The 26,560-nt window shown below is 50.2% G+C and overlaps 1 protein-coding gene across 3 annotated transcripts in view; it reads left to right on the top strand.

The window, feature by feature from the left end:
• Positions 1-26,560, top strand: part of SLC2A9 (solute carrier family 2 member 9) — a 228,784-nt gene that overhangs the window by 133,287 nt on the left and 68,937 nt on the right. For all 3 annotated transcript variants that reach the window (XM_073891428.1, XM_025887600.2, XM_025887599.2), the window contains one exon: positions 6,877-7,009. In XM_073891428.1, the coding sequence (XP_073747529.1) occupies positions 6,877-7,009 (133 nt within the window). The remainder of the gene's footprint in view (positions 1-6,876; positions 7,010-26,560) is intronic.

Raw genomic sequence — 26,560 nt, 5'->3', positions numbered from 1 at the left:
TACCCAGCACACACTCGGTCCGCAAGCTTTAACTGGACACCTGCCATGTGCCAGGCGCTGGGCTGAAACATGAAAGAATGCGGCAGGGGCATGGCCCCGAGGAGCTCAGTCTCGTCAGCGAGACACACCCAGAAAGAAATCCATTGCTACACGAGGTAATGAGTGCTTTAATGGAAGTCTGTACTGGGTGGAGTTGTTATCCACGGATGGGAATGCTAAACTTGGAAGGATAGAGAGATGCTCTGCAGGTAGGGGGCAGGCATTCCCCAGCGAAGAAATAGCACATGCAAGGGCGTGACATCAGCTCGGAGAGTCAGGGAGGCTCGCGGATCGGACGGGCAGGACCAGAGCTGAGGCCCCTGGGCCACTGGCCGGCCCGCAGCAAGGCTGGCGTAGCAGGGTTCTGCTAAGACAGAGCTTTCTATTCCTGGCTAAGAGATTTGGGCTTGACCCCCAGGGCAATGGTAAGCCCCTGAAAGGTCTTGGAACACCACATCCCTTCCTGGAGAGATCACTCAGGCTATGAGGAATGGAAGAGTACGTGGAGGATTTGGGAACAGTCGAGATGCTGCTGCAGGAATCCAGGCGAACTGTGGGAAGAAGGTCCCCTAAGGCCAGTGCTAGCAAGAGAGAAGGAGAGGAGATGCATGAGAGAGAGACTGGGAAACAGCCAGCGGGGCCACGGCAGGGCAGGCGGCCAGTCAGATGGCAGCAGCGGGGCTGAGGGTCGATGGCAGGCAGGCAGACACTAGGTTTCTGAATTGCGTTGCTGGACAGGTGGTGATCAAGGGACAGGCCTGCGTAGGCTGGGAGGTGAGAGACCCCTGCTTAGATGTAGAACCGAGAGTTATGAGTGGAGCTGCCCCTGGGCACCTGGCATTGAGAGGAGCCCCAGGCAGAGATGAGGGCTGGACATGGACATTTAGAGGCACGGGTCCACAGGTGTGTCCTAGGTCGGGTTTCCCAGCAAAGAGACCTTGAGATGGAGGTTGGTGAGCAGGAAGCTGATTGGGACATGCGCTCAGCTCAATATCTGCCAGCAAGTAAGGGAGGTAACAGCAGAGGGGGAAGGTGAGCTGCCCTCAGTCATAGAGATCTTGGCCTAGCTCTGGACCTGGGAGGGCCCCTCTGACTGTCCCATTCTCAGACAGAGGAGGAGGGGCAGGCCATCATACCCCCACATCAGCCAGCCCCTGGATGCAGGTTACTCCTGGGGAGGGGTGGGCAGCCTTGGTGGAAAAAGGCATCCTCCAAGGGCACGTCTTGGGGAGACCCCGCTGTGGTCCCAAAGCCAACAACACTCCTGGCAGCTCGGTTCTGGGCCCTGCACCACCATCCACTGCAGGTGGAGGGGAGGCCCTAGGCTCTCACTGCCCCTGGAGCCACCTGGAGAACTTGAACAACCTGGCACCCAGGCCATGCTCCCAGGCCAGAGAACCCCAAATCTCTAAGTGGGGGAGACAATGGGCATCAGTAGTTTTTAAAACTCTCCAGGTGATTCCAACGTGCAGCTAAATTGAAGACCCACGGCCCTGGGGAAGCATTGGAGATGAACAGAAAGAGGGCTGGGCTCACAGCCCCGGGTGCTCGAGGAAGCTGGAGGAGAACCAGGAGAGGCGGCCTGGAAGGCAGGGCCTGGGGCTCAGAGAGAAGTGGTCGCTTGCAGCAAGAACCTGCATGGTGCCCCGCCAGGGGGCGGGGTGGGGTGGGGAGGGGGGAAGGCCCCGCCCCTCTGCAATGTACCTGGGCTTGGCTTCAATAAGGTATGCTGAAGTTACAGACGTGGAGACACTGCTTTTGAAAGAAGGGTTCATTATTCACAGTTCCCAAGCACAGGGCCGATGCCACCCCATGCAGGGCCGTGGGAGCAAGCACCAGGGTCCCTGAGGAAGCGAAAGGAGGGAGGGGGAAACCAAGGCCTGGAGCCTTTATTTTGGTTTCTACATCAGGAATGGGCAAGGCAGGGAGACAAGCTTGAACAAGTTTAGGACTGCATAGTTTGGATGATTTCAGGCCGGCTCTGGGCTGTAGGGACCATCTAAGCTGTCTGGTATCTGACCTTCGGGGGACTTAGGGAGGGAGGAATATTGGCTTATGTGTGACAGTTGGATAAAGGAGGTCACTGGGGGTGTGGGCTCTGGTTGGTTTGTGTGTAGAAGGCATGCTCTCAGGCAAGTTGTTTACTACGACCAGACTCAGCCAGCCCTGGGAGGGGCAGTCTCTGCAGGATCAGTAAGGACCCCAGATGCCAAAGCGTCGTAAAATACAGAAAATAAAAAGTGTAATTAATAAACCTGCCCTGTGGGTCCTCAGCTCAGAGATCGGAGTGGGCTGGATTTGAGTAGCAGTACGTGGTAGCCTTGCCCCTGGAGTTCTCGGGGCTGCAGAGGACATGAGTCTTTAGAAGAGATGCAGGGGCGCCTGGGTGGCTCAGTCGGTTAAGTGTCTGCCTTCAGCTCAGATCCTGATCCCAGGGTCTTACCATTCAGTCAGGTTGATTTTAATTACTGTTTTGAAACTGTGATCCTGAGACTGTCTGTGTCCTAAGATTGAGGCCCTGGGACAGGGCAGAGAGGAGCACCCCCACCAATTAAACATTAAAGGAACGTAGGAGACAGAAACCAAGGTTGTACTTTTTGATGGCATCATGAATGGTGTGTATTTAACACGTGTTGCGTTTGTGGGGCACTGAGCCCAGAGCTTGGCACGTGGAGTGCTTGACAAACATTCGGCTGTTACTATAATCAGATCCTAAATGTGATGAAATCGAAATATCCTTCATTTCGTCCCCCCGTCGGTTTTGTGAGGTACACTTCCTTCTTCCCCTTCTCGCCTCTAGCAGCACTGAGTTGCTGGCCCGGGAGCCGGTCCCGTTGGTGGCCTGAGTGCTGACCAGCTTCACCTCCCCTGTCCATCTTGTCTGGGGGTGGAGGGCACATGACAATGTCCTTCCTAACTACCTGACTTGGGGCAAGATCAATGGTTCCAACTCTACTTAAGATTTTGTGCTTAATCATCACATCACAGTCCAGGAGGATAGTATTTATGGAAAGGCCTGAAGTCATCAACAGCTTGGGGGCAGTGCGACCCAGAAGTCAATTTAAAAAAGGAAACCGTGCAGATTCAAGAACAAGATAATTGTGTTAGCGTGCGACCCACTCACCTGACCTGAGAGGGAGTTGAAAATCATCCTGACTGACAAGATGATGCATTTTTCTTTCCTCCCGAGTAAAACAAGCAGGTTTAACAACCTGATCTCATGCTTTACCAAACGTAGGAGGCTCTAACCGGCATTATAGAGACTCATCTGAGATTGACTTTCCATAGCACCTGATGGTCCTGTGTTAGGCAAGTAATACATGTTCTTTTGAACACACCTTCTGTTGTGAACAGCTGCTAAAAAAGAAAGTTAGATCAGTAAGTTAGAGCCTCTGCAGTTGCCAAGGGCTCTGTGTGAAGGGATCAGGGTACACACTCGCTTGTTCCTCCCAAGATACCCAGTGCTGGGCACGGTCTCTGCCCCCAGGAGGCAAGAAGTCCTAACTGTGGTACAAAATGTTGAGTCCTTGGCTCTGTGCTGGGACCAAATGCCCAGGAGCACCGTCGAGGGTCACTGGGGAGTCTTTGGCCTGAGGCAATGGAAGAAAGTCAGATCCCAGGTCTGGTGCCCTTGTGATCCCTCCCTGAGTCTCCACGGATCAGAACTCTGGTTCTCAGACCCAAGACCTGATGTCCCCATGGATGTCTCCATGACTGAAGTGGCCTCGATGAACCGGTGACCTCTCTGTGCAGCAGTGAATGTTTTTGAAACATGAGTGTGCTAACGGTCTGTACCTCAGAGGGGCTACTGTGGAAATTCAAGGAGATAATCTCTGTAACAGGCTTCTCACCACAGCTGATAATAGGAACCACAGTTTCCTGTTGAATGCTTACAGTGAGCAGGGTCCTGCTGAGCTCTTGATAAATCTGTTAACTCCTGTAACGCTCCCCATGACCAGTGAACAGGCATTAGTGTTATCCCCATTTTACAGAAAGGAAGACTGAACATAAGCAGTTAGGTTGCCCAAGGCCACAGAGAATGGCAGATAGAGGCAGGATTCTAATCCAGACAGCTGTGGGATTTGGGATTTTAGAGGAACCAAGTTCATGAACTCCACTGTGGGCTAAGCTCGGCTCCTCCTGAGTAAAATGTCCCCCAAGCTCCGCTCTGGACATTCCTGCCATTCTCCTCCCCCAGTCCAGACACTGCTAGCATCCTAAGCTAGGGGTGCCCCCCCTTGAAGTCAGTAGTATCCACTTTTCTCCAGAGGTGGAGACCAGACCACAGCCACCAGAGTGACGTCCTGAGGAAAGAGTCCACATGTCCTCACATTTACGACATCACGGATCACAGGCTCTACCACAGACCTGGCTTGTCAGTAATAGTAGAAATCCACGCACTGTGGTCCCTGACAGCATGAGACCAGAGATGCTGGACTGTCGATTCAAAGAAGGGGAAGGTGTGCAGAGCCGTCCCCAGCTCCTGGCGGTCCTTGGAGCCACGTCCACGTGCCACGGGATGGCAGCAGAACCGTCCCTGACCAGCCTCCACCCGAGCTCCCATGTCTCTGGCATCGGCTGGCCCTGCATTCTCGCCACAGTGGTTGTTTCCCGCTGAGCCCGGGCAGATCAGGCCTCAGTCGTACATGCTGTTCCTATTCCAGGACTGTCCTTCCTGCCCCTCTCCTCCTTCTGCCCTTTGGCAGCTCCCAGGATCTCACCCCTCTGTTAAGATGCAGGGGCGCCTGGGGGCGCCTGGGTGGCTCAGATGGTTAAGCGTCTGCCTTCGGCTCAGGTCATGATCCCAGGGTCCTGGGATCGAGTCCCGCATCGGGCTCCCTGCTCCTTGGGAGCCTGCTTCTCCCTCTGCCTCTCTCTCTCTCTCTCTCTGTCTCTCATGAATAAATAAATAAAATCTTTAAAAAAAAAAAAAAAAGATGCAGGGGCGCCTGGGGGGGCTTGGCGTGATTCCCATCTGCACAGCTGCTGGCTGGCAGGCCTCCCCCTGGGCTTTGCTCTCTCCACATCTGGAACGTGCAGCAACAGCTCTGGCCTCCCTGGCTGCCGGGAGGTGACATGAGACAGTTGTGTGACAAAGGAGACAATTGTGTGACAAGCTCACACCACGCCTGGCACATAGTAGGAGCTTAACTGGGTTAATTGTCTTTCCCCTCAGCTTTCTGTTTTGCTTTTCCTGAGGCAGCAGGTAAACTCTAAGAAAAAACAAAATCGGCGACAACACACGCACACCAAGTAGGCGTAGCGAAAATCCCACTTACACGTATGCCATTTGCCTTTCCCCCTTGGTCTTTTAAAAAAACAGAGCTATAATGCACCTACCATAAAATCCACCCTTTTAAAGTGGTTTTTAGTATATTCACAAAGTTGCATGTTCATGGCTTTTTTCTAACCCCAAATATCGTCATCATCCCTCAAAAGGAAGCCCATCGCCGGGGGCAGTCACTGTCCCCATCTCCGCTCCCTCCGGCCCCCAGCAACCACCAGTCTGCCCTCCGCCTCCCCCTGGTCTCTCACTTGGAGCTCTCCACCAAACCCCAAGCTGGCGTTGGCCTGGCTGGCTCCTCCCAGCACGGTGGTGACGTCAGAGGAGTTTTGTGACTATAAATCATTGTTCTACACGGAGTAGGGTCAAAGGTCTCTTGAAAATCAGGACCTGGGCATTGCCCTTCCGTGAGCCAGTCGGCCCGCTCCGTGCTTCAGGCGTCCCTGCCTGCTCCAGCCTCGAGCCATCCGGGAACTGGGGACTTACCGGGGTCTCTGGCCTCAGGGGCCTCCTTAGGGAGCCAGCGCTGGGAGAACACCAGAGGGAAGTTCTGCCCCTGAGGGCGCTCAGAACCCGACCCGAAGCCACCTGAGCCTCGGCCCAACGGCCCCGTTGTGTCAAGTCTTTTCAGGTCTGAACGTGCCTCCTTGCGGGCCTCCTGGGCCTCCTTCGCTTTGTGAGGAAATAAGACATGTCAGGAATTTGGCGTTGAGCGTTTTGCTTTCTCCCCATCAGAACCGCCTCCCACGGGCATTCTTTTCTTGCGGAGGCACAGTGAGAGTTTCATTTGTAAACGGGGGTTAAAAAAAAAAAGCAGCTCAAGGAGAAGGCTGCTCTGACCAGCATAGGAACAGCTCCTGCCGCATGTGGAGCAGGCCCTCCTTGCTTTCCCAGCCGCTGGACAGGGAAGACCCCCCTGCCTAAGGGGCCTGCTGTGCCCCAGCCCCACCACACTCACCTGCAGGAATCAGGGAAGCTCCAGCCGCTGTCCTTGTATGTCCTCTGACAGGACCAAGACGGCTCAGGTCTCGTGGGCCTCGGAGGCGTCTGGGGGCTGGCACCAATGAAGACAGTAGTTTCTTCTGTGCACCTGCTGTGTGCCAGGCCCCACAGCCCAAGCACTATCCGATCATACTCTCAGGACAGCCTGTAGAGTGGCTGGGACTGTCCCCGTCCCACAGGTGATGAGACAGATCCCAGGGGCCACGAGCGTGGTTTCCAAGGCCGCACAAACAGGAAGGCTCACCATGATGCCCCAGAGGTCAGAGCATCCACCAGCCCTGATATCCCGGAGTGGTCTTGGCCCCGCTGAGCCCCCCAGGTCACCATCTCACAGATGGCTGTGAGAACTGACCGACCTCGTGCATGGAGAATGTCATACACGTGGGGCTGGTGCCAAACCTGTGTCCGTTCCCTTGCTCAGCCTCTTGGTGGGGATCACACACTGCAGGAGGGACTTCTGCTGATGGCTGACGCTGTTTGGCCCAGGGGCCCGCCCCAGCAGGATGACTGGAGGCCACCTCCATTCACTGGCCTCCTCTTTCTCCCTTCAGGAGAGCACCTGGCCATACCTGTTTGGAGTGATTGCTGTCCCCGCCTTTGTGCAGCTGGTGAGCCTGCCCTTTCTCCCTGAGAGCCCGCGCTACCTGCTCTTTGAGAAGCATGACCAGGCAGGAGCCGAGAAAGGTAGGGGCCCGTGGCCTTTCCCACACAGCTCCAGCCTCTTCATGGGGTCAGCGCCTCAGGGCACGCTGGGACCTAGGGTCATTCCTCTCTGCAGGTGCTGTGCCAGGTGCCCCTGGACACCCCCTGTACTGCTTTATCTTCCTAATAGCCTGCAGTGGGGACACGGATCACACAGAGAGCCTGGAAAAGCCAGGGCAGAGCAGGATAAGACCCAGGTCTGCTCACTTCTAGGCGACGTCTCCCTATTGCTGCCTCTCGGGCAGTCCCAACCACAAGACAGCACGAACCTAATATCTTCGCGGTTTAGGTCTATGTGGCTCTCTCCCTACATTCTCTCTTCTTCACTGACCGGTTCTGCTGTCCTAACACTCACAAGAAGGGGAAAAGTGCCAGTGCAGAATGAGCAGCCATGTCCTGCGGGCACAGGGCTGGGTGCTGTCCACCCTGGGAAGAGACAGAGCATGCCCAGTTTATGGGAGAGAAACACAATGCCCACAGTGCGGCTGGGGGACTGGTCTTAGGTCACTTTCCTTAAATCCCCTGAGTGGCGAGGTGCTGGGTCAGATGCAAAGCATTCAGAATCAGAGGCTTTCCTACAGGGCCCCGAAAAGTCATCCCATTTTGCACAGACAATGTGCAATGAACAATGCATTCTTCTTGTACAAGGAGACAGCTGACAGCACCCCCGTTATGCAGGAGAGGCTGGGTGGACCAGTGCTGCCTTCACATGCCACCTGACCTTATTCTGACCTTCCTGAGCATCAGGACCCTCATCCGTAGAAGGAAATTATAGAAACCTTCCTCTGGGCTTGTTATAATGATTAAATTAGATGATTCATATGAGGTTCATGGTAGCATTTGCTGTCATTATTCTGAGAACTCTGTCCATTTTCTATCCAGATGCTATCCTCTGATCTAAATTTCACTATGTCCACATCTGAGAAAAGAAAATTGAGAATTATATAGTCTTTAGTTTAATATAATTTGCGCAACGCTCTTTAAAATCCAAACAACCTAAGTATTTTCTGAATTAACAAATGGGATATTAACAATTGCCTCTATTTGCCTAGCAGTGTATGGTCGGGATCCATTTCCTCATTTACAACATTCCTGTAAACACATGGAATCAGAGAACATTCTCATTACTTCACTGTTTACACGAAAGAACTGAGGCGTACAGGGCTGAGGTGACCTAAGCATGGCTGTGGTTCTCGGTTTTGGGGTTCTGGAGGCCTTTAAAAATCTGATGGGAGATACAGGTGTTCTTCAGCAGACTGCCCATAGTCACGAAATTTTCAAGAGCATAGTAGTGGGGGTGGGACATGAGCCCTGTCCCCCTCCAGGGGGGACCCTGGTTAGCAGCCCTCACCCATCTGACAACCGCAAGCGACAAGACTGGAACCAGAGCAGAGTTCCCTCCCACCCTGCTCGTGCACAAAGGGACATCAGTGGGTCGTGTTCCAGGGGACTTCTCATGGGACCCGTGGGGAGGCAAACAATCCAGAAGTCAGGCTGCAGAGAAGGAGGCTGATTGTCAGATGGTGGAGGCTCTGGAGCAAAACTAACGTGAGGCTCTGAGTCCCAAAAGTAGCCAGGTTGTGGATCGGCAGAAGGCGGCGAACCCTCTAGTTCCATCCCTCCTGCTTCATCGGCAAGAACTCTCGGGAAAGGCGTCAGTTAAGTACGGTTGGAATGGGCCGTGTGTGTAAATGCCTGACAGTGAAACAGGTTTATGTCACAGCACAGTAGGCAGTGAGGAAGAAATCCAGTTATAAAAAATGGTAAACATTACATGCGTGCTTTATACAGAGAACAAAGATGTCACTGGCCTTAGATTCAAAGAGAATCATGAAATTTGCATCTGTGCTAATAAAGAGTGGCGTTTCCCTCTAGACATTCAGCAAACAATGGATATTTACTGTGCTGGGCCCTGTGCCAGGTGATGGGGAGACAGGGGAGCACCAGACTGGCATTCCAGCCCCCCAGGAGGTGGGGGGAAGGGGAAGAGAGATGGGCATACTCATCTGGACTGAGAACTGTATCGTTCTAAGCACTTCACATGTATTAGACCATAAAGCCTCTCAACCATGGGAAGTAGATCACATTATTATTCCCATTTTAAAACAAACAAGAACTGAGGAAGGGTTAACTTGACCAAAGACAAAGCTAGCAAGCGGTGGCACTAGGGTTTGAACACTGACTCTCTTGCTCTGGGACCTCTGAGCATAACAAAACACATTCTATTACCTCGCACCTGCTTTGGCACTATGGCAGGTATGCTGTGTCTGGTCTGTGGGTAATTTGGGGGACAGGGGCCCTGCAGGAGACAACAATCGCCATAGTAATGCAGCGTATCAAACCAGCTTGATACTCATTGGCTTAAGACAGTAGCATTTATCGTCCCCAAGTCTATGGGCCAGCAGGGAACTTCTGTAGCTCTTGATAGGGCTTGCCCTTGCAATGCTTCTTGTCTTAGCAGAAGTTCTCCGGCATGTCTGGTGGTCCACTGGCTGGTCAAGGCTAGCCTCAACTCTGTTCCACGGGCTCATCCTCCAGCAGGCTAGCTCAGGCACATTCTCCTAGTGAGCACAGAGGTCCCAGAGAGGAAGGGGAAAACACAAGCAGTTTTTCAAGCTTCAAATCAGCTAAAATCCTGTTGGCCAAAGTAACGCACGTGGCCAAGGGCACAGAGTGGGAGGGGGTGCACAGTTATAAAGCAAAGGACACACGTAGTAAGGTCATAAAATCAGGGCCATCGATGCAACCCACCCACACCACAGACACTCGTGAACTGAGCTGAGTACCCACTCGCGGGCTCCTGGACAGGCCTGCCCTGAAACACCGAGAGCACAGAAAAAGTGTGGAAATAATAGAAACGAGGAGAACAGCAGGGAAAGAAGCAGGCATAGGTGGAGATCGCTGTTTTGTGAGAAAGCCGTGCTTTGTGCTGGGTGGGCTCTTGATAAGGAAGGATGTCTGATGTGCCCCGCAGCCTCCTACCCACCACATGCATCCACCAGAAACGAAGCCACGTGCCTGGGGAGGAAGCCCTGGGGTGGCCAGCCCCTCCCAGGCCCGCTCTTACCTGGGGACTCTTTGCACACCGTGTCCCCCCGGGAGATGACGGGAGAGGGGGGGAGGGGCAGCTCTAGTGCCAATCAGAAAGGTGGCATCATCTCCTGAACCTGGCAGAGGGACTTGGCAGAAGGAGGAGGAAGGTCCTGTCCCTGCCTCTGCCAGCACAGTCACCTGCTCCTCCTCCCTCGGTGCTCTGTCTTCGTGTTTATGGGATGAGTGACCTCTGAGTGCCACCACCCCCCCACCCGGTATCCCTGGAGTAATTGTCTCTCAGGCTCCCTTTGCCCTGGCTGGGGAGCCTGCTCGTGGGCTGGCTGCCAAGCAGAGGGCCAGGTGCCTTCCTACAAAATACCCAAGGGTCAAAAGGGGCAGGAAGACAGCTCAGAAACCACCCTGAGTTCCCAGAGCATGAAGGCACATCTTGAAATTGCTCATACACTTCATTCCAGAGAGCAGAACAGACTCCCTTTAAATTGAAAGAATTGTCCAAGGTTCCAGCCAAGCAGGGGATACTTGCTGTATTGTGTCTGTGGTTGGGGCCGATCTTGTGCAGCCCTGAGTCTGCTGGGGGTGTCCGTGCCCCGAGAGCTGGAGGAATTGCCTGGAACCCTAGTTTGCCAGCACAGGGAAGGTCCAAGCCCTCTTCAGAGTGTCTTGGAAATCCTGAGCATTTCTGGGCTCCGAACTGTCGTGGGCACCAGCCTTCTTGCATGCTGCTCTGTCTCACATCATAAACACCCCAACTTGAACTTCAGCCCCTGCTTTGGTTTCCTCAGACACCATAGCAGCAAGCACGCACCCCACATCACCAGAGCATTTCAAGGCGATATTGAAGATTTCGGGAAGGGCTCCAGGCACGGGGTCCCTACCACTCAGCACCTACTTCTTTCCCCTCTCACCACTGCCCGTTGTCCCCTCTGCCTTCCAGGTGGCTCTGGAGCTCGTCTTCCTCTCCTGCTAGCATGCCTTCCCTTCTGAAGCTGGAATCAGACAACATGCAGATTTCAGCAAACACCTTCCACTCCAGGAGTTTGTCAAAATACTCTTCTCAGCCAAATCACTTCCATCCTTCAGAGACACTCTGGCGTCAGCCATTAAGTTTACGTGCTTTTCTCTCTTCTGTGTACCTGGTAGCCTCGCTGCTGATGTTCTGACGCTCCCTGGCTGTCTGGAAGGCGCACGTGCGTCTCAGTGAGGCGCTGCGGGCCCCGCATAGTTGGAGAGGCAGCCGGGCTGGGTGCCGCCCCTGCTTCCCTGCACGGTAGCTGTGAGCCCAGGCGAGTTGCCCAATGTCTCAGACATGGACTCAGTTTTCCCACCCTGTGAAATGGGAGGAACACGGTGCTTATCTCCAGGGCCCAGAAGGATGCTCAGATGAGACCATGGATGTGTGGCAACATCCAGTGCAGGGATTATAATCCTGTGGCTGAAATCAGCCCATCAACAAACATTCGTGGTAGATCAAGTAGGTCCTGGTTGAGACGGTGAAGGAAACAAGCTCCCGTAGAGGCCACGAGCACCCTGGGCCCAGCCACACCCTCGGGTCCCACAGATCTCTTGGGCATCTCAAAGATCCTTCCACGGCATTCTGTAATACTGGCCCTGCCTCAGAGGGCCATGGGGAGGACCCGGAGATGCTGCCTGGTTGGAAATGTCTGTCTTCCTTTTGGTCCAGCTCATTCCCGTGGAAAGCTCAGTGCTTCTCCATGGAGCTCAGACTTCGGTGTGTGAGTCACTGACTGTGTCCCTCTGGGTTCTCTGAGAAGTGGAGACTAAGTGGCCTAAGCAGCGAGGATTTTATCAGAGTTGTTGCCTGTGTAAATGTGGAGGGAGCTGACAGACCGTGATGCTCGACGGACCCCCAGTGGGCAAGGGAGGGATGGGGCCAGCAGCATCAGCCCCAGGGAAGCCCTGTGTCCCTAGAACAAGGATGCCTTAGTTTCCTGCTATGCTCTACCACCGTCTGTGAGCAGTCCCTGAAGAGTATGGCCTGGACGCCCAGGGTGATGGTTTGCAGAGCACAGTGGCTGTGGCCCTTGGTCAGTTCTGTCCCTGCGGCCGGGGGTCTGTGGACATGTTCTCCTGATGGAAGCTACGCACCTCTAGAACCATGCATTCACTAAGAAGTGAGGTGGGGTGATGCTTTCCCTGAGGTCCCCAGCGGGGTCGGGGTGGCCCTGTGTTAGTCAGGGTTCCCCAGAGAAACAGAACAGGGTGCATTGCCTGTGTAAATATTAAAAATTTATAAATACATATACAGAGAGAGATTTATTCCAAGGAATTGGCTCATATGATTGTGGAAATTGGCAAGTCCGAAATCTGCTGGGCCGGATGCTGGGCTGGAGACCCAGGAAAGAGTCCAGTGTTGCCGGTTAAGTCTGACGCCATCTGCTGGCAGAATTACCTCTCTCTCTGGGGAGCTCAGTCTTTTTCTCTTCAGGCCTTCAACTGACTGAATGAGGCCCACTCCCATTATGGAGAATAATCTGCTTTACTCAGAGTCTAACAATGTAAATGTGACTCTCATCTAAAAACTGTCTTCACCACGATATCTAGACTGGTGTTTGACCCAATATAGCTGACCCCAAAACATGTGGGGGTTAGGGCTGCCAACTGCCTGCACAGTTGAGAATCTATATATAACTTTTGGCTCCTCAAAAACTTAACTACTACTAGCTACCTGTTGACCAGCCTCTGCCATTGCCGATAACACGAACAGCCAATTAACACACATGTTGTATATTATAGGTATTATATATAGTATCCTTACCATGAAATAAGCTAGAGAAAAGAAAATGTTATGAAGAAAATTTTAAGGAAGAGAAAATGCAAATAGTAGTGTACAAAAATCCTTCTATGAGTGGATCCGCACAGTTCAAGGGTCGACTGTGTCTGGGTGCCATGGCCCAGACGTGCTGACACATAACATTAACCACTGTGGTCCCACACCATCCCTCCCTCCCCTCGTCATCTGCCCCAGCCCTGGCCACGCTGTGGTGTCACCGCCCGTTTCTGTCACTCCCCCTCCCTCCCCACATGGTGAGACTCTCAAGGGTAGGGACTGCGTCTCCTTAAGCGCCATGTCCCCCGCATCCAGCATAGACTTCCATTGGCTACGCATTGAATAGACGATCAAGGCCTTGCAAAGAAATCAAGCCCTTGAAAGTGTGCTCCAATCTGTTGAAGACCATTCACCTGTGAAAGGTCATTAAAAATACTGAATTTCCCAGAATGCCTTGGCAGGACAAAGGCAAATGGGCGGGTCCTTTCCACAGAGGAGCCACTTGACCCAGAGACATTTGGGAACTTGCTATCATCCCTAGCCTGGCCATTTTTGGAGCTGGAGCTCAAAAGCCAGGCCCCCTGACTCCCAGGAGGGAGATTCTTGCAGTTACCTCCCATCTGGCCTCTCATGGGTCCTATGTGATGAAGATGAAGATGGGGTTCTGGCTGAACGGCCCCACTCTCTAGGAGGAGGCAGCTTATGATTCTTGTCCCCTCTCAGGACTCGCCGATTGAGAGCCTGCCACTCTCATGAGCAGAGGGGGATCTATGGGTGTACCTGGGCAACAAAACACATCCTAGAACAGCCCTCCAAATATCCTGTAACTCGTTCTTCATAGACTGGGCATTTAATGAAATGACAAGGATGGTGATATTAACATTTTATGAGCCAGGGAGCTCCCGCAGGGGAGAGTGGAAGGGATACTCTTAAGCCCCAACCTTGGGGCCCTGAGACTCATCAGCTTTGACTGGGCTGTCTGTGGGTGAGGTACAGCGGGTGGAAAGTGCTCAGCAGCAAAACTGCATGTGCATTGTCTGAGCGTCCCTGCCAGTTATTTCCCAGGTGGCATCAGTCTCGTTGAGTCCTTCCAGATGGCAGCTACTGAGAAAGACCACAGAGTGCAGTGTTATACACTGGCCAGGGTCAGGAGCCCCGGTCCTGTCACAGCACCTCCCTGGGCTGTGGTTTCTCCACCTGTATGATCAGGACTAGGTGAGATGCCTTCTTCAGGCTGGTCCGGCTCCAGATTCTGAGGTCAGGACTTGGCACATTGGGACAGAAGTGGTGTCACTGCCAGGGCTCCTGAAAGCAAGTGTTCAGGGTCTGCTACCACCCATGAACGAGCTCACACGACAGGTGATCACAGGTGTCATTGCTGGAGTGGCCTGCTTTCCATCTAAGGGACAGTGAGGTGGCACAGAACAATGAGCACTAACTGGGTTCAAATGTTTCTGACTGTTTGAGTTGCTGTTATGTGCTGGTATGGGAGGCAGAATAGAATCCCCCGCCTCTGAAGGATGGCTACATTCTAATTCCTAGGACCTGTGGATATTATAGGTTACACGACAATGGAACTGAGATCACAGATCGAATTAAGGTTGCTAATTGACTGACTTCTGAGATGGGGAGATAAGCCTGGATTTCCCAAGAGGGGCCCATGTAATCAGAAGGATTCTTGTTGTGGAAAAGGAAGGCAGATGAGAAAGAACCAGATAGGTAACAGCACGAGAAGGGTTCGGCCCAAGGTTGCTGGCTTTGCAGACGGAGGAAGGGGCCACAAGCCAAGGAATGCAGGCAGACTATGGAGCCTGGAAGAGGCAAAGAAACCCATCTTCCCCTAGAGCCTCCAGAAGGAACAGAGCCCTGACAACACCCTGACTGTGGTCCCCTGAGACCCATTGCAGATTCTTACTTCCAGAACTGTGAGGTGACACATTCATGCTGTCCGAAGTCACTGAGTTTGTAATAATTCATTACAGAAGCACTAGGAAACTAACAGAGGTTAAGCGTGCTGCATCCACTGCCTTAATCCTCACCAAAAAGGCCTCCAATGTTTCTGCTCCTTCTTTTATAGATGAGGAGACAAAGATGCAGGGGGATTGGGGTCACAGAGCTAGCGCCTGGTCAGCATTCCCCTCGGGAAGTCAGAAAGAATACTTCAGGAAAGTACTGAATACAGGGGGATGGTCACAGAGGTGTGGGGCAGGGGGTGTCAGGCAGAGCTCCCCCCCCTCAGCAAGCTGCAGCCAGCACATCGTGGCTGCAGGGCAGATGCTGGAACTGGGGCACGAATGTGGGTGGTGTCATTGCCATGAAGGACCCCAGAGACTCAGTCTCCAAGGCTGAGCAGGGGTCACCACCACTCACGGTGCTGGAGGTTCAACCAGAGGTAGAAGAGACTCTTTCTTCCTCCTACTCCTGGACCTGCACCCACGCCTCTCATGGATGGATCTACCAGGAATCAGCTAGCATGGGAGTCCAGGCAATGTGGTCGGCAGGCCACAGAGTGACTGGGGACTGATCCCAGTGGGCAGAATCTGACACAGCTAGGAAATGGTGGGATGCTCCTGGCACATCTCACTTCGGCCCTTTGCACAAGCTCCTTCAACCAGAAGGCTCCTCCCCACAATAGTCCACGTGAGTCTCTGCTGAAGGGGCATCTCCTCAAAAACACCTTCCCCAATTACAGTAGCTCAAATGCTTTCTCTCCTCTTCACTGTCCCTCACCCTAATTTATTTTTCTTCTAAGCACTTAGTACCTGAAATTGTATATTTATATGCTAATTTGTTTAGCATCTGCTTCCTCCAAAGAAAGCTCCCGGAGGGCAGAGGCTTCTCCTGTTTTGCTCATAGCTGAAGCCCCAGCACCTAGAGCAGGGCCTGGCATGTAGTAGGTGCTCCCTGATCATGCGCGGAAAGAATGAATGAAACCAAAGTTCACCTGACAACAAAGTGTGTGCTCTGGTCTCCGCAGCAAGCTGCTCCTCCAAGCTCTGTGCTTCATGCTGTAAGCGGTTTATGGCCACCAGAATCTTCCTTGCCCTGGGAACACGGAGCAGTTTCAACCCGAGGAGAAGGCGGCGAAGTGGGAAAGACAGGCGTGAGGCAGCTTTATTACCCAGGCCAGCGGTTTTACCAGGGAGATATGTCAGATAATCACTTTGGACCTTCTGATGTTTATGCCTTGGTAGTTTCTACCTCTGTACCCGAGAGGTCTTCCTGAGGGGAGGGATTTTCAAGTCCAAGCAAAGCATATATATAAAGTCCCATTCCAAGTCTCCTTGCAGCCACTCCCAAGATGGTGCAGAAGGCATGCGGGTCGGGATGTTTGGATGTGTGCTCAGAGGGAAGGAACCAGACAAGGAATTTTTACGAAGTGTTCAATAAAGGCATAGGCTCTTCATGTTTATGAAGGCTTCAGTTCAAAGCAGTTTGAGTCAGACATGGAGACTATCTGAACAATGTCTAACAGTGAACTCTCTAAAGAGTTCTCTAAAATCAAATCTCGAGCAAAAGGCACTGACATTAGGTTGCTATAGAGACCGATCTTTTGGAATATAGTAGATGTTCAGTAAATGTGTGTTGAGTACTTGAACAAATAAATGATACCTAGTTGAGACACAGGCAGAGGGTGTCCTAACTGTGCAGTGATGTGAAAGAAGGGAGGACAAATGGAATTGTCATGTGGGAAGGGCCTGGGGCACAAAGGCACGTGCCCATGGCTCACCTGTCAGTGTTCTCCAACTCTAAGAGATTATGTTCCTACCCTCACATGACAGGTCAGGCCAGGGAGGTTGGTATAACCTGCCGAAGGTCGCTCAGTTAGTAAGTGGTGGGGCCAGTTCTTGAACCCAGGCTTGGCTGGAAACAAAGTCTGGATCTTTGTCTATAAAACCACAAGAATCTGGGATAGACATGGTGTGGCCCAAAAGCATGAGGACATCTGGTTGTAGTGGAATGTGACTGGAGGGGAGTAGCTGAGCTTAGCTTAAACCAGGAGGCTTTGTCTAGGCTTCAGAAGTTAGAAATGCACTCATGCCACTGCAAAACCTTCATTATGCTGATGTGGAACTGAGACCAGATCAGTGAGTCTTGTCTGAAGCCACCAGACAAGGCAGTGGTTGAGCTAGGACAAAGTCCCTTCTCCTGACCCATAGTCCACTGTGCTTGTCATCACCCCCTCCTGTCCCCCAAAGGTAACAGGAGGGAAGCTTTGGGCCAAGGTCTGGGGAGGACCAGCCCATCCAAACCCATTCAGCTTTGTGATGCATTTGATGGGGGGAACGTTTGGGTTCTAACCTGCTAGTCAACTGTGACTATTTGCAGCCAGCCTCTGCCATTAGCCTTTTGCTCCTATATCAGTAGTTTGTTGGCACAAGAGTGGCAGTAACTTTTACAATCTTCATATCTGGCATATTAGACAGTACCACAAAGCTGAGAGGGAATCTGGACACAGGGTCCTTTCCATAGGGATGAAGAAACTGGAGGTTAAAGGTCAAACTCACCAGACCATACCTTATAGACCTCTTTTTTCTCTTTTTCATAAGTATTAGTGACTTCATCTTCTATCTTATAGAAATCAAAGAAAAAACTGAGACAGCATATAAAGCACACAAGCGTGTGTGTGTGTGTGCGTGTGTGTGTGTGTGTGCGTGTGTGTGTGTGTGTGTGTGTGTGTGTGTGTGTTATAGGTTAAACTCAGGGCTCTGGAAGGAGAAGGAAGAGCCCCTGCTGATTAAAACAGAGCTACCAAGTGGTAGCTCACTGTGGAGGTTAAGAGCTCAGACTTGTGGGGCAAGGTTGATTGGGTTCAAGTCCCTGCATTGCCATCTGCTAGCTATATGCAGCCTTTTGCCTGGTTTCCCTGTCTGAGGCACTCATCTTATTGGATTATTTTGAACTTCTAAGTGATTTAATTCACATTAAGGGCTTAGAACAGTGCCTGGAAACTGACTATGTTGTCGGAAGCATCCTGTCGTCTTTCAAGGAGGGGATACCAAATTAGTGTCTGAGCTTCCTGGCAGCCAGGGCAAGAGAGGAACTGATTCCTCCATGGACTGTTTCTGAGAAGCAAATCAGTTGCTCAGGAGAGACAGAGTTTACCTACACACAACTCTAAAAATCATTTATTACAAGGGAGGGTCTTGAGACATAATCAAATCTTAAACTAAAGTTAAAGCAATTGCAAAATGTATTTTTCTATGATTTTTCTTATATGGACCCTCAGTAAGAGCTGAAGCACAAGCCTGAAGTGCAGCTCAGCAAAGGCCATTGTAATGGAGTCTGAGTTATGAGTACCTGGAGTCACCGTTCATTCCATGCCCACTTATTTTTGGAGTTTTTGTTGTGTACCAGGCATGTACTAAGCCCAGGGGATAAAATATGGAGCAAAACCAGACAGGGCCCCTGATTCCTGAAGCAAGCAGTCAGTGAGGGGGTCTGACAGGAACCAGGTCACCTCACAGATGAGTGTAAGTTGGCCCCATGCTGGGAGCTATGAGGGAAGGAGCACAGAGCTCCATGGGGCTGGTCAGGGGACACCTGGGAGGGCTTCCTGAAAAAGGCAGCAGTTGTGCTAGGGTGGAAAGATGAGTTGACATAAGGGAGTAAAGGAACAGGGCAGGAATCCATCCACAGCTCAAGGGGTTGATCATAAACCCATGAATACATATGGCCAGGAAGGATGCCTGTTTTTGTTGTGGTCATTTACTTGCTTGTTTTTTTCTTTTTTTCTTTTAGTAAGTACTTCCACTATTCCTACCTTGGAAAGCTACCACTGATAACTGTTGTCCATCAGGGATAATCCCTGGCTTATCCCCTGATAGACACATGTTGGCTGATTCTCACGAGTACCTTCTGAAACACACAGCAGCCTTCTGTGAACGTTGGCTAGTCTTGTTCATATTGACACTATTCACCCTATTTCCTTACAGAAGACAGCCGAGGTTTTAGCTGCCGAGCGACTCCCCAGGTCACACAGGGTAAATCTGTTGTGCCCTGACTCTCTCTCAGCCCGGTGCTAGTTAGCCCTTGGCCACCTTGCTGTTTTGCCTGTTTCAGCTGCAGCTTGTTGAAAATCAGTTGACTGTATAGCCGTGGGTTTATTTCTGGGCTCTCTATTCAGTTCCACTGGTCTATTGTGTCTGTCCTTTTTATGCCAGTACCATACTGTTTGAATTATGGTAGCTCTGCAGCTTATTTTGAAATCAGGAACCCTGATGGCTCTGCTTTGTTCTTTCTCAAGTTGTTTTGGCCACTCATGGTCTTTTGTGGTTCCATATGAATTGTAACATTATTTTTTTTCTATTTCTGTAAAATATGCCTTTGAGATTTTAATAAGATGGCATTGAATCTCTTGATGGCCTTGGGTAATATGGTCATTTTAACAATCTTATATCTTTCAACCATGAACACAGGGTGTCTTTCCATTTCTTTGTGTCCCCTTTAATTTCTTTCATCAGTGTTTTATAATTTTCAGTGTAAAAGTCCTTCTCCTCCTTTCGTAATCTTGTTCCTAAGTATTTTCTTCTCTTGAGGCTATTGTAAAGGGGATTATTTTTTCTAATTTCCTCTTAGGGTGGTTTGCTGTTCATGTATAGAAATGCAACTGATTTTTGCATGTTGATTTTGTATCCTGCAACTTGACTGAATCTATGTGTTTAGTTCTAACAGTATTTCAGGTGAAGTCATTGGGGTTTTATATATATAAGATCATGTTGTCTGCAAACGAGGATGATTTTACTTTTTCCTTTCCAATTTAGATGTCTTTTCTTTCCTTTTCTCACTTAATTCCTCTGGCTAGGACTTCTGAGTAGAAGTCATGAGAGTGGGTATCCTTGCCTTGTTCCTGACCTTAGAGAAAAGACTTTCAGTTTCTCTCCATTGAGCATATTGTTGGCTGTAGGCTGTAGTGTCTTCTGGATACAGGATAACTAGAAAACTGGGTCTCTTTATGCAAAAGAATGAAGTTAGACCCTTAGCTCACACCATACACAAAAGTCAACTCAAAATAAATTATAGACTTAAATGTAAGACCTGAAGCCATAAAATTCCTATAAGAAAACAAAAGGAGAAAGCTTCCTAATATTGGTTTTGGCAGGGATTTCTTGGATATGACACCAAAAGCATAGGCAACAAAAGTAAAAATGGATAAGGGGAACTACGTCCAATTAAAAGGCATCTGTACAGCAAAGGAAATAATCAACAGAGTGCAAAGGTAACCTGTGGAGTGACAGAAAATATTAGCAAACCGTATATCTGATAAGGGGCTAATAATATCCAAAAAAATGAGGAACTTTTGCAATTCAATAGCCAAAAATCTAGTAACCTTATTTTAAAATGGGCAAAGAACTTGGATAGATATTTCTCCAAAGAAGACATACTTTACCAATGGATTTGTGGAAAAAATTTCAACATTGCTATGATCAGGGAAATGCAAATTAAAACCACAGTGAGATATCACTTCACATCAAAAAAAACAGCTAGTATCAAAAACTCAAAAAGCAAGTGTTGGTGAGGACATGGAGAAATTGGAACCCTTGCACACCATTGGCGGGAATGCAAAATGGCGCAACCACTATAGAAAACAGTAGGGAGTCTTCTCCAGAAAATGAAAAATAGAAATACCATATGACCAGCGGTCCCACATCCGGGCATTTATCCAGAAGCATTGAAATCAAGATCTCAAAGAGATATTAGCACTCTTAAATGTTCAATGCAGCACCATTCACAGTAGCCAAGATGTGTAAGAAACCTAAATGTCCATTGATAAATGAACATATAAAGAAGATGTGGTATACACATGCAATGGACTATTATTCAGCTTTAAAAAAGAAGGGAATCCTGCAGTGTGTGACAACATGGATAAACTTGGTGGACCTTATGCTGCGTGAAATAAGCCAGTCACAGGAGGGTGCTGCCTGACCTCACGCACTTAAAGTATCCAAAATAGTCAAGTTCATAGAACCAAACTATGGAATAGTGGTTGCCAGGGGCTGTGAGGGAGGGGTAAGCGGGGAGTTGCAATCAGTGGGTATAAAGTTTATGCAAGATGGATAAATTCGAGACATCTGCTGTACAACATTGTGTCTGTTGTGCACTTAAATACTGCATTGTGCACTTATAAACATGTTCAGTGGCAGATCTCATGTTCAGTGTCCCTACCATAAGAGAATAATTTTTTTATCTTAGTAATAATAAATTATTCATTCACTAATGGAAAAAAATAAGGTACAGCTATATAGAGATCCTGACAGCATGAATGCAACTGCTAATTGCATTACATGCAGAAACAATCCTTGCAAAGACAGAATGCCAGCAGACATCTAAAGAGCACTCTGGGGAAGGAGGACTTCCCCTTTGCCTATGGCCTGACCTAACCTCTTGGACAAGGGATGCATGATACAAGATCTGCTCTCAGTGACCGCCTCCTGGCAAGATCAGCCCAAGTCATGCTTGCACCAACCCAGGAACGCAGCACCATGGGGGCTGGAATGGCAGCTCTGCCGTGTGACTTGGACACATCACTTCATCCCTCTGAGCCTCAGTTTCCCCATCTGTTAAAAGGCAAGTAGGAGCACTGAACTTGTGGGGGTGTCCTGAGGTTCCTGCAGGCCCCACATCCAGCACTATGCACCTGGAGTTGCATGAGATGTGTTCTGTCTCCCCCTAAAGGACTCCTTCTGAGTAGAAACTGTGCCTTTTTCTTCCCCTAACAGAGGACACTTTTGCATCCCCCGACACATAGCAAGCTCTAAAAAACTGCAGGTTAGTTGAAATGAACTGAATTTAGTTTTGTTAGCTTTTCATCTCTGTGGTTTCTTTTCGTCATTCGTTGAGGTGTGTGCAAAGAAAGATCAAGCTGGAACACTGACTCCCTCACCTTCTACCTGGGATCTCTGGTACATTTCCCAGTTCTTCTGAGGCTCAGAGAACAGAACAACACTAGGTTATCCCGATAAGGTCTGTAAGACACCTAGCCCGAAGTCTGGCACATAGTAGATACACAGTAATGTTGCTTCTTCTCCCCTGCTTGGTCTCCCCTGCTTGGTCTCTTGACTCCCCTTGTATGAAGACGAGTCCTTAACTGGTACAAGATCTGATTACATAAGAACTTCCTCTCCCAGCCCAGAAATTGACCGTACTGCCCAGAGGATTTTCTCTCCACTTGGGAAATGAAAATTCTCATTCCTTTTTCAAGTTCTTTGGAATTAGTGATTAGAACATGGCCAGGAATATGAGGTGTGAGCCATGGGAAGCTTTTACTTCAAATGCAAGGGCGAGAGTGGGAGCCTGAGCAGGGAGAGGACCCAAGTAGATCAGATGAACTATTTAAGTGACTTGGAGATTCAAGAGAACAGACCCCTCCTGGAGGGTTATTTTCTATAAGCAAATGTCCTTTTTTTTTTTTTTACATTTTTAAAAAATTTTTTTATTGTTATGTTAATCACCATACATTACATCATTAGTTTTTGATGTAGTGTTCCATGATTCGTTGTTTGTGCATAACACCCAGTGCTCCATGCAGAACGTGCCCTCTTTAATACCCATCACCAGGCTAACCCATCCCCCCACCCCCCTCCCCTCTAGAACCCTCAGTTTGTTTTTCAGAGTCCATCGTCTCTCATGGTTCGTCTCCCCCTCCGACTTACTCCCCTTCATTCTTCCCCTCCTGCTATCTTCTTCTTTTTCTTTTTTCCTAACATATCTTGCATTATTTGTTTCCGAAGTACAGCTCTGTGATTCAACAGTCTTGCACAATTCACAGCGCTCACCGTAGCACATACCCTCCCCAAAGTCTATCACTCAGCCACCCCATCCCTCCCACCCCCCACCACTCCAGCAACACTCAGTTTGTTTCCTGAGATGAAGAATTCCTCATATCAGTGAGGTCATATGATACATGTCTTTCTCTGATTGACTTATTTCACTCAGCATAACACCCTCCAGTTCCATCCACGTCGTTGCAAATGGCAAGATCTCATTCCTTTTGATGGCTGCATAATATTCCATTGTGTATATATACCACCTCTTCTTTATCCATTCATCTGTCGATGGACATCTTGGCTCTTTCCACAGTTTGGCTATTGTGGACATTGCTGCTATAAACATCGGGGTGCACGTACCCCTTCGGATCCCTACATTTGTATCTTTGGGGTAAATACCCAGTGGTGCAATTGCTGGATCGTACGGTAGCTCTATTTTCAACTGTTTGAGGAACCTCCATACTGTTTTCCAGAGTGGCTGCACCAGCTTGCATTCCCACCAACAGTGTAGGAGGGTTCCCCTTTCTCCACATCCCCGCCAGCATCTGTCGAGCAAATGTCCTTTTGAAATGGACTCACTGACTGAATTTCTAAGGCCATTTCCTCTCTCTCCGTGGACAGCTAGTTAAAATTGAAAGTGTCTGTCCTGTCTGCTCCCTGCCCCCTAGATGCCCTCATCTCGTTCTCTCGCAGGTTTCCGTAGAACCTGAACACTTCTTGGGTTCTCCACTTGCTTAAGAGACCTTGTCCTTCTTCCTGTTCAATGCCTGGGTCCCTCCCACAGTATCTCTGACAGGTAGTCATCATGCCTTTCCTTGCACACCTCCAGTGATGGGGAGCTCCCTGCTTGTGAAAGCGCCTGATCTCCCCTTGGCCACATCAGTCAGACAGTTCTTCCTCGTGGTGAGCTGACTTCTGACGCATCACAGCTGCTGCCATTGGTCCTCGTTCTGACCTCAGAGCCAAGGAGTCCAAACTTATCCACATCTAGGCTTCTCCTCCCAGAGGATCCCCTTCTTCAAACTAAGCAAATATGAGGAGGGACCAGTTACATTCATCCAACGTGGTTTGAGCACCTGCTGCATGCCAGGCCCTGAATAAGACCCAGCCTCTGGCATGAGGTGTCGTAAGCCTTACACCAGCGTAAGCACCTGCCTTGATCTGGTAGGACCACAGTGATGACAGCAGCATCAGTGAGAGCCATTTACCAGCCTCAGGACACCCCCGACACTGCACTAATGTGCTTTGTCCCCTCCCTGCATGGTTTCCTGCCCCTTTGTGAGTAGGGTCCCAGCTCCAGAGGCAGATTCCAGGCCTTCCTCTAGAGACTGGAAGGAAGGGAATGTTATTTAGGGGCTCTGGGTGAAAAAAGAATGCAAGAGTTAATTCAAACCAATCTTCTCTGTGCTTCCAAAGTGTAAGGAAATTGGTGCTGATTTACAACTCAGGCCTTTGGCTCAGTCTGACGCAAGTGATGGGCAAACAGATGGGTGAGATGAAGCCTGAGCATGCTTCTAGGCTCTTCAAGAATTCAGGATATGAAATGAAGACTTAGGAAGAAAGGCAGGAAAAGAAGGAAGGAAGGAAGCAGTAAGGGGGTGGAGGGGGGAAGGAGGGAAGATCTGAAAGTCCTGGGTCTAAATTCCCAGGGATCATAACCGAGCCTCCAGAGCAAGGGTTTTGGAGCCCTTGCTGGGGTTCTACTCCCAGCTGCTACATTTACCAGTGCTGACAGCAGTGGTTTCCCTTGGTGTCCCCATCACACCATCCTTCTGTTCACTCTGATTTCAGCCCAGCTGTGGGACAGTCCCCTGTGAGTGCAGACGCAGGCTGACATTTCCTGCACCTCCAGCACAGCAGGTGTCTCCCTGCATAGTCAGGCCTTCTCTGTGGCCACAATGCAGCTCAGCCCATCTTCAGTGCAATGTGCATGCATGGGAGTTCATGCGTGCACATGGGGAGCTGGTGGACAGATGCCCAGCCTCCCCTGTGGAACCGTTCTGGGAGACGTTCCATGTTCTAGTCAGAAGTCCAGCAGAACTGACCCCTGCGTCCATAGTAGGCTCCTCAGTGATGTGTCTTGTGCAGCTTTCCCTTCCCTGCTTCACTCTCCCTCTCCCCTCACACCTGCTTTCTGCAACCATCATGTGTATCAACTTCTTACACGAAATCCTTGTCTCAGGCTCTGCTCTCAGGGATCCTAATTCTCCTGACCATGGATAAGTTTCATCTCTCTTCTCACCTGCAAAGCAGGGACACTAGCGGTGTCTCCTTCAGGGGACAGTTATATGAAAATCAAATAAGAAAAGGCCTATGAAGCATGTGGAATGGTGGCTGACCTAGAGTAGCTCTCAGTAAGCGTTAGCCGCTAACACTGCAGTATTGACCTGAATGGTGATGAGAGCTCAAAAAGAACCTCAGAAAACAATGTAGATCCAAATGGAAGGCGGCAGCAAGGCTGGCTGAACTTAACACATTTGGAATTTGGTATTAGTCTTGCAGTCCCATCTGCTAGGAATGCAGTGTCGGGGATGGGGGCGGGGGGGGGGGGGGGGGGCTGGAGCAGGTAGATTTCCACCCTCAGGGCTTCACTCCTTTGTTCCTGCAAAATCAGGAGACAATGTTGCCTTTTTATGTTTTGACAGCCATGATTTAGCAAAACCCACTGAAACTCTTCATCTGGAGTATTTTCAAACAGGAACGCTTTTGGAACTGTTTGCACGGATTTTGTTTTTTAATGTGCAGATGTGGGAATTTGACCTGGTGACCGGTGTGCAGCACTTTGGGTCCCAGGCCACACGGTGATGGCACCGTTTCCACAACTGTCTTTCCACAGAGGAATCTCCTTTGAAAACCTGCTACTTTTCTCACTCTCCTTAAAATGCTATCTTTACTTTGAAGAGGTGGATTATTTATGTCTTAAGTTTTCAAACCTCAGCAGGCAGCCTGCTGTTGGGAAGCTGACAGTGGGCTTGCACCCAGAGCAGAGGTGGTTGCTGGCTCCTGTCTTTGTGCAGAAACCTCAGTCTTACCTTAATTCATGCCTTCTTTGGAGGATTCTTTATAAGCCGCCTGTATGTTCATCAGAGTTAATTCTATGAGAACCAAACACTACCATTCCCAAGTCCCACCAGTCAATGGGACACGTAAGCTGAAATGTATCGCTCTAGACTGAAAGCAAAGGTGAGGAGCCCCCTGTCAGCCCCTTCTCATGGCAGAGCCCCCATTACCCTCATGTGGTTCATGGGAAGGCTCCAGGGTCGGTCCATAATGAGATGTTGTAACAGTACAAACAGGACTTCCAGTGTCTTCTACTGCATCCCCCGCTTTGGATCCCACTGCTGTCGGTAATAAACTCAAACTTCAATCCCAATTGCTGCTGAAAATAAATGCTTCGGTGAAACCTTTAGTTTTAGAAGCCCTGAGCCCTGCTCCGAGCAGAAGAGGAGCTCCATACTGTGCTGGGCACAAGACTGCAAAGGCCCATGGCCCCATGTCCGCCGGGAGTCCCTTTGCCTGCCTTGTCACAGGCCCTCCAGGTCACAGGAAGGAAGTCCCCAGGCTGCCGTTTGCTTTGCTCTAGCAGGAGGCGAGAAATGCTAACAGAGACCATCCAGTGCGGTAGCTGCCTAACAAAGCGCCACAAACTGGGGACTAAAAACAGGAGGGGTTCTCTCCCCGTTCTGGAGACCAGGAGTCCAAAGTCAACCTGTCAGCAAGACCTGCTTCCTCTCGCGGCTTCTGGCGTGTGCCCGCCGACCTTGGCCTCCTGTGGCTTTACTCTCCAAACTCTGCCTCCATCCGCACGGGGCTGTCTTCCCTGTGTGTCTGTCTCTGTGTCTCTTCTCTTCTTACTAAGGGCCCATCCAGTGTGACCTCATCTTCACTGACAATCACATCTGCAAAGACCCTGCTTCCAGATAA

Source organism: Callorhinus ursinus, unplaced genomic scaffold (genome assembly GCF_003265705.2).
Source record: "Callorhinus ursinus isolate GAN/ISIS: 27379988/994484 unplaced genomic scaffold, GSC_fseal_2.0 scaffold4, whole genome shotgun sequence".
NCBI lineage: Eukaryota > Metazoa > Chordata > Mammalia > Carnivora > Otariidae > Callorhinus > Callorhinus ursinus.
Note: the sequence above shows the minus strand (reverse complement) of the source record. Positions and strands in the feature narration are given on the sequence as shown.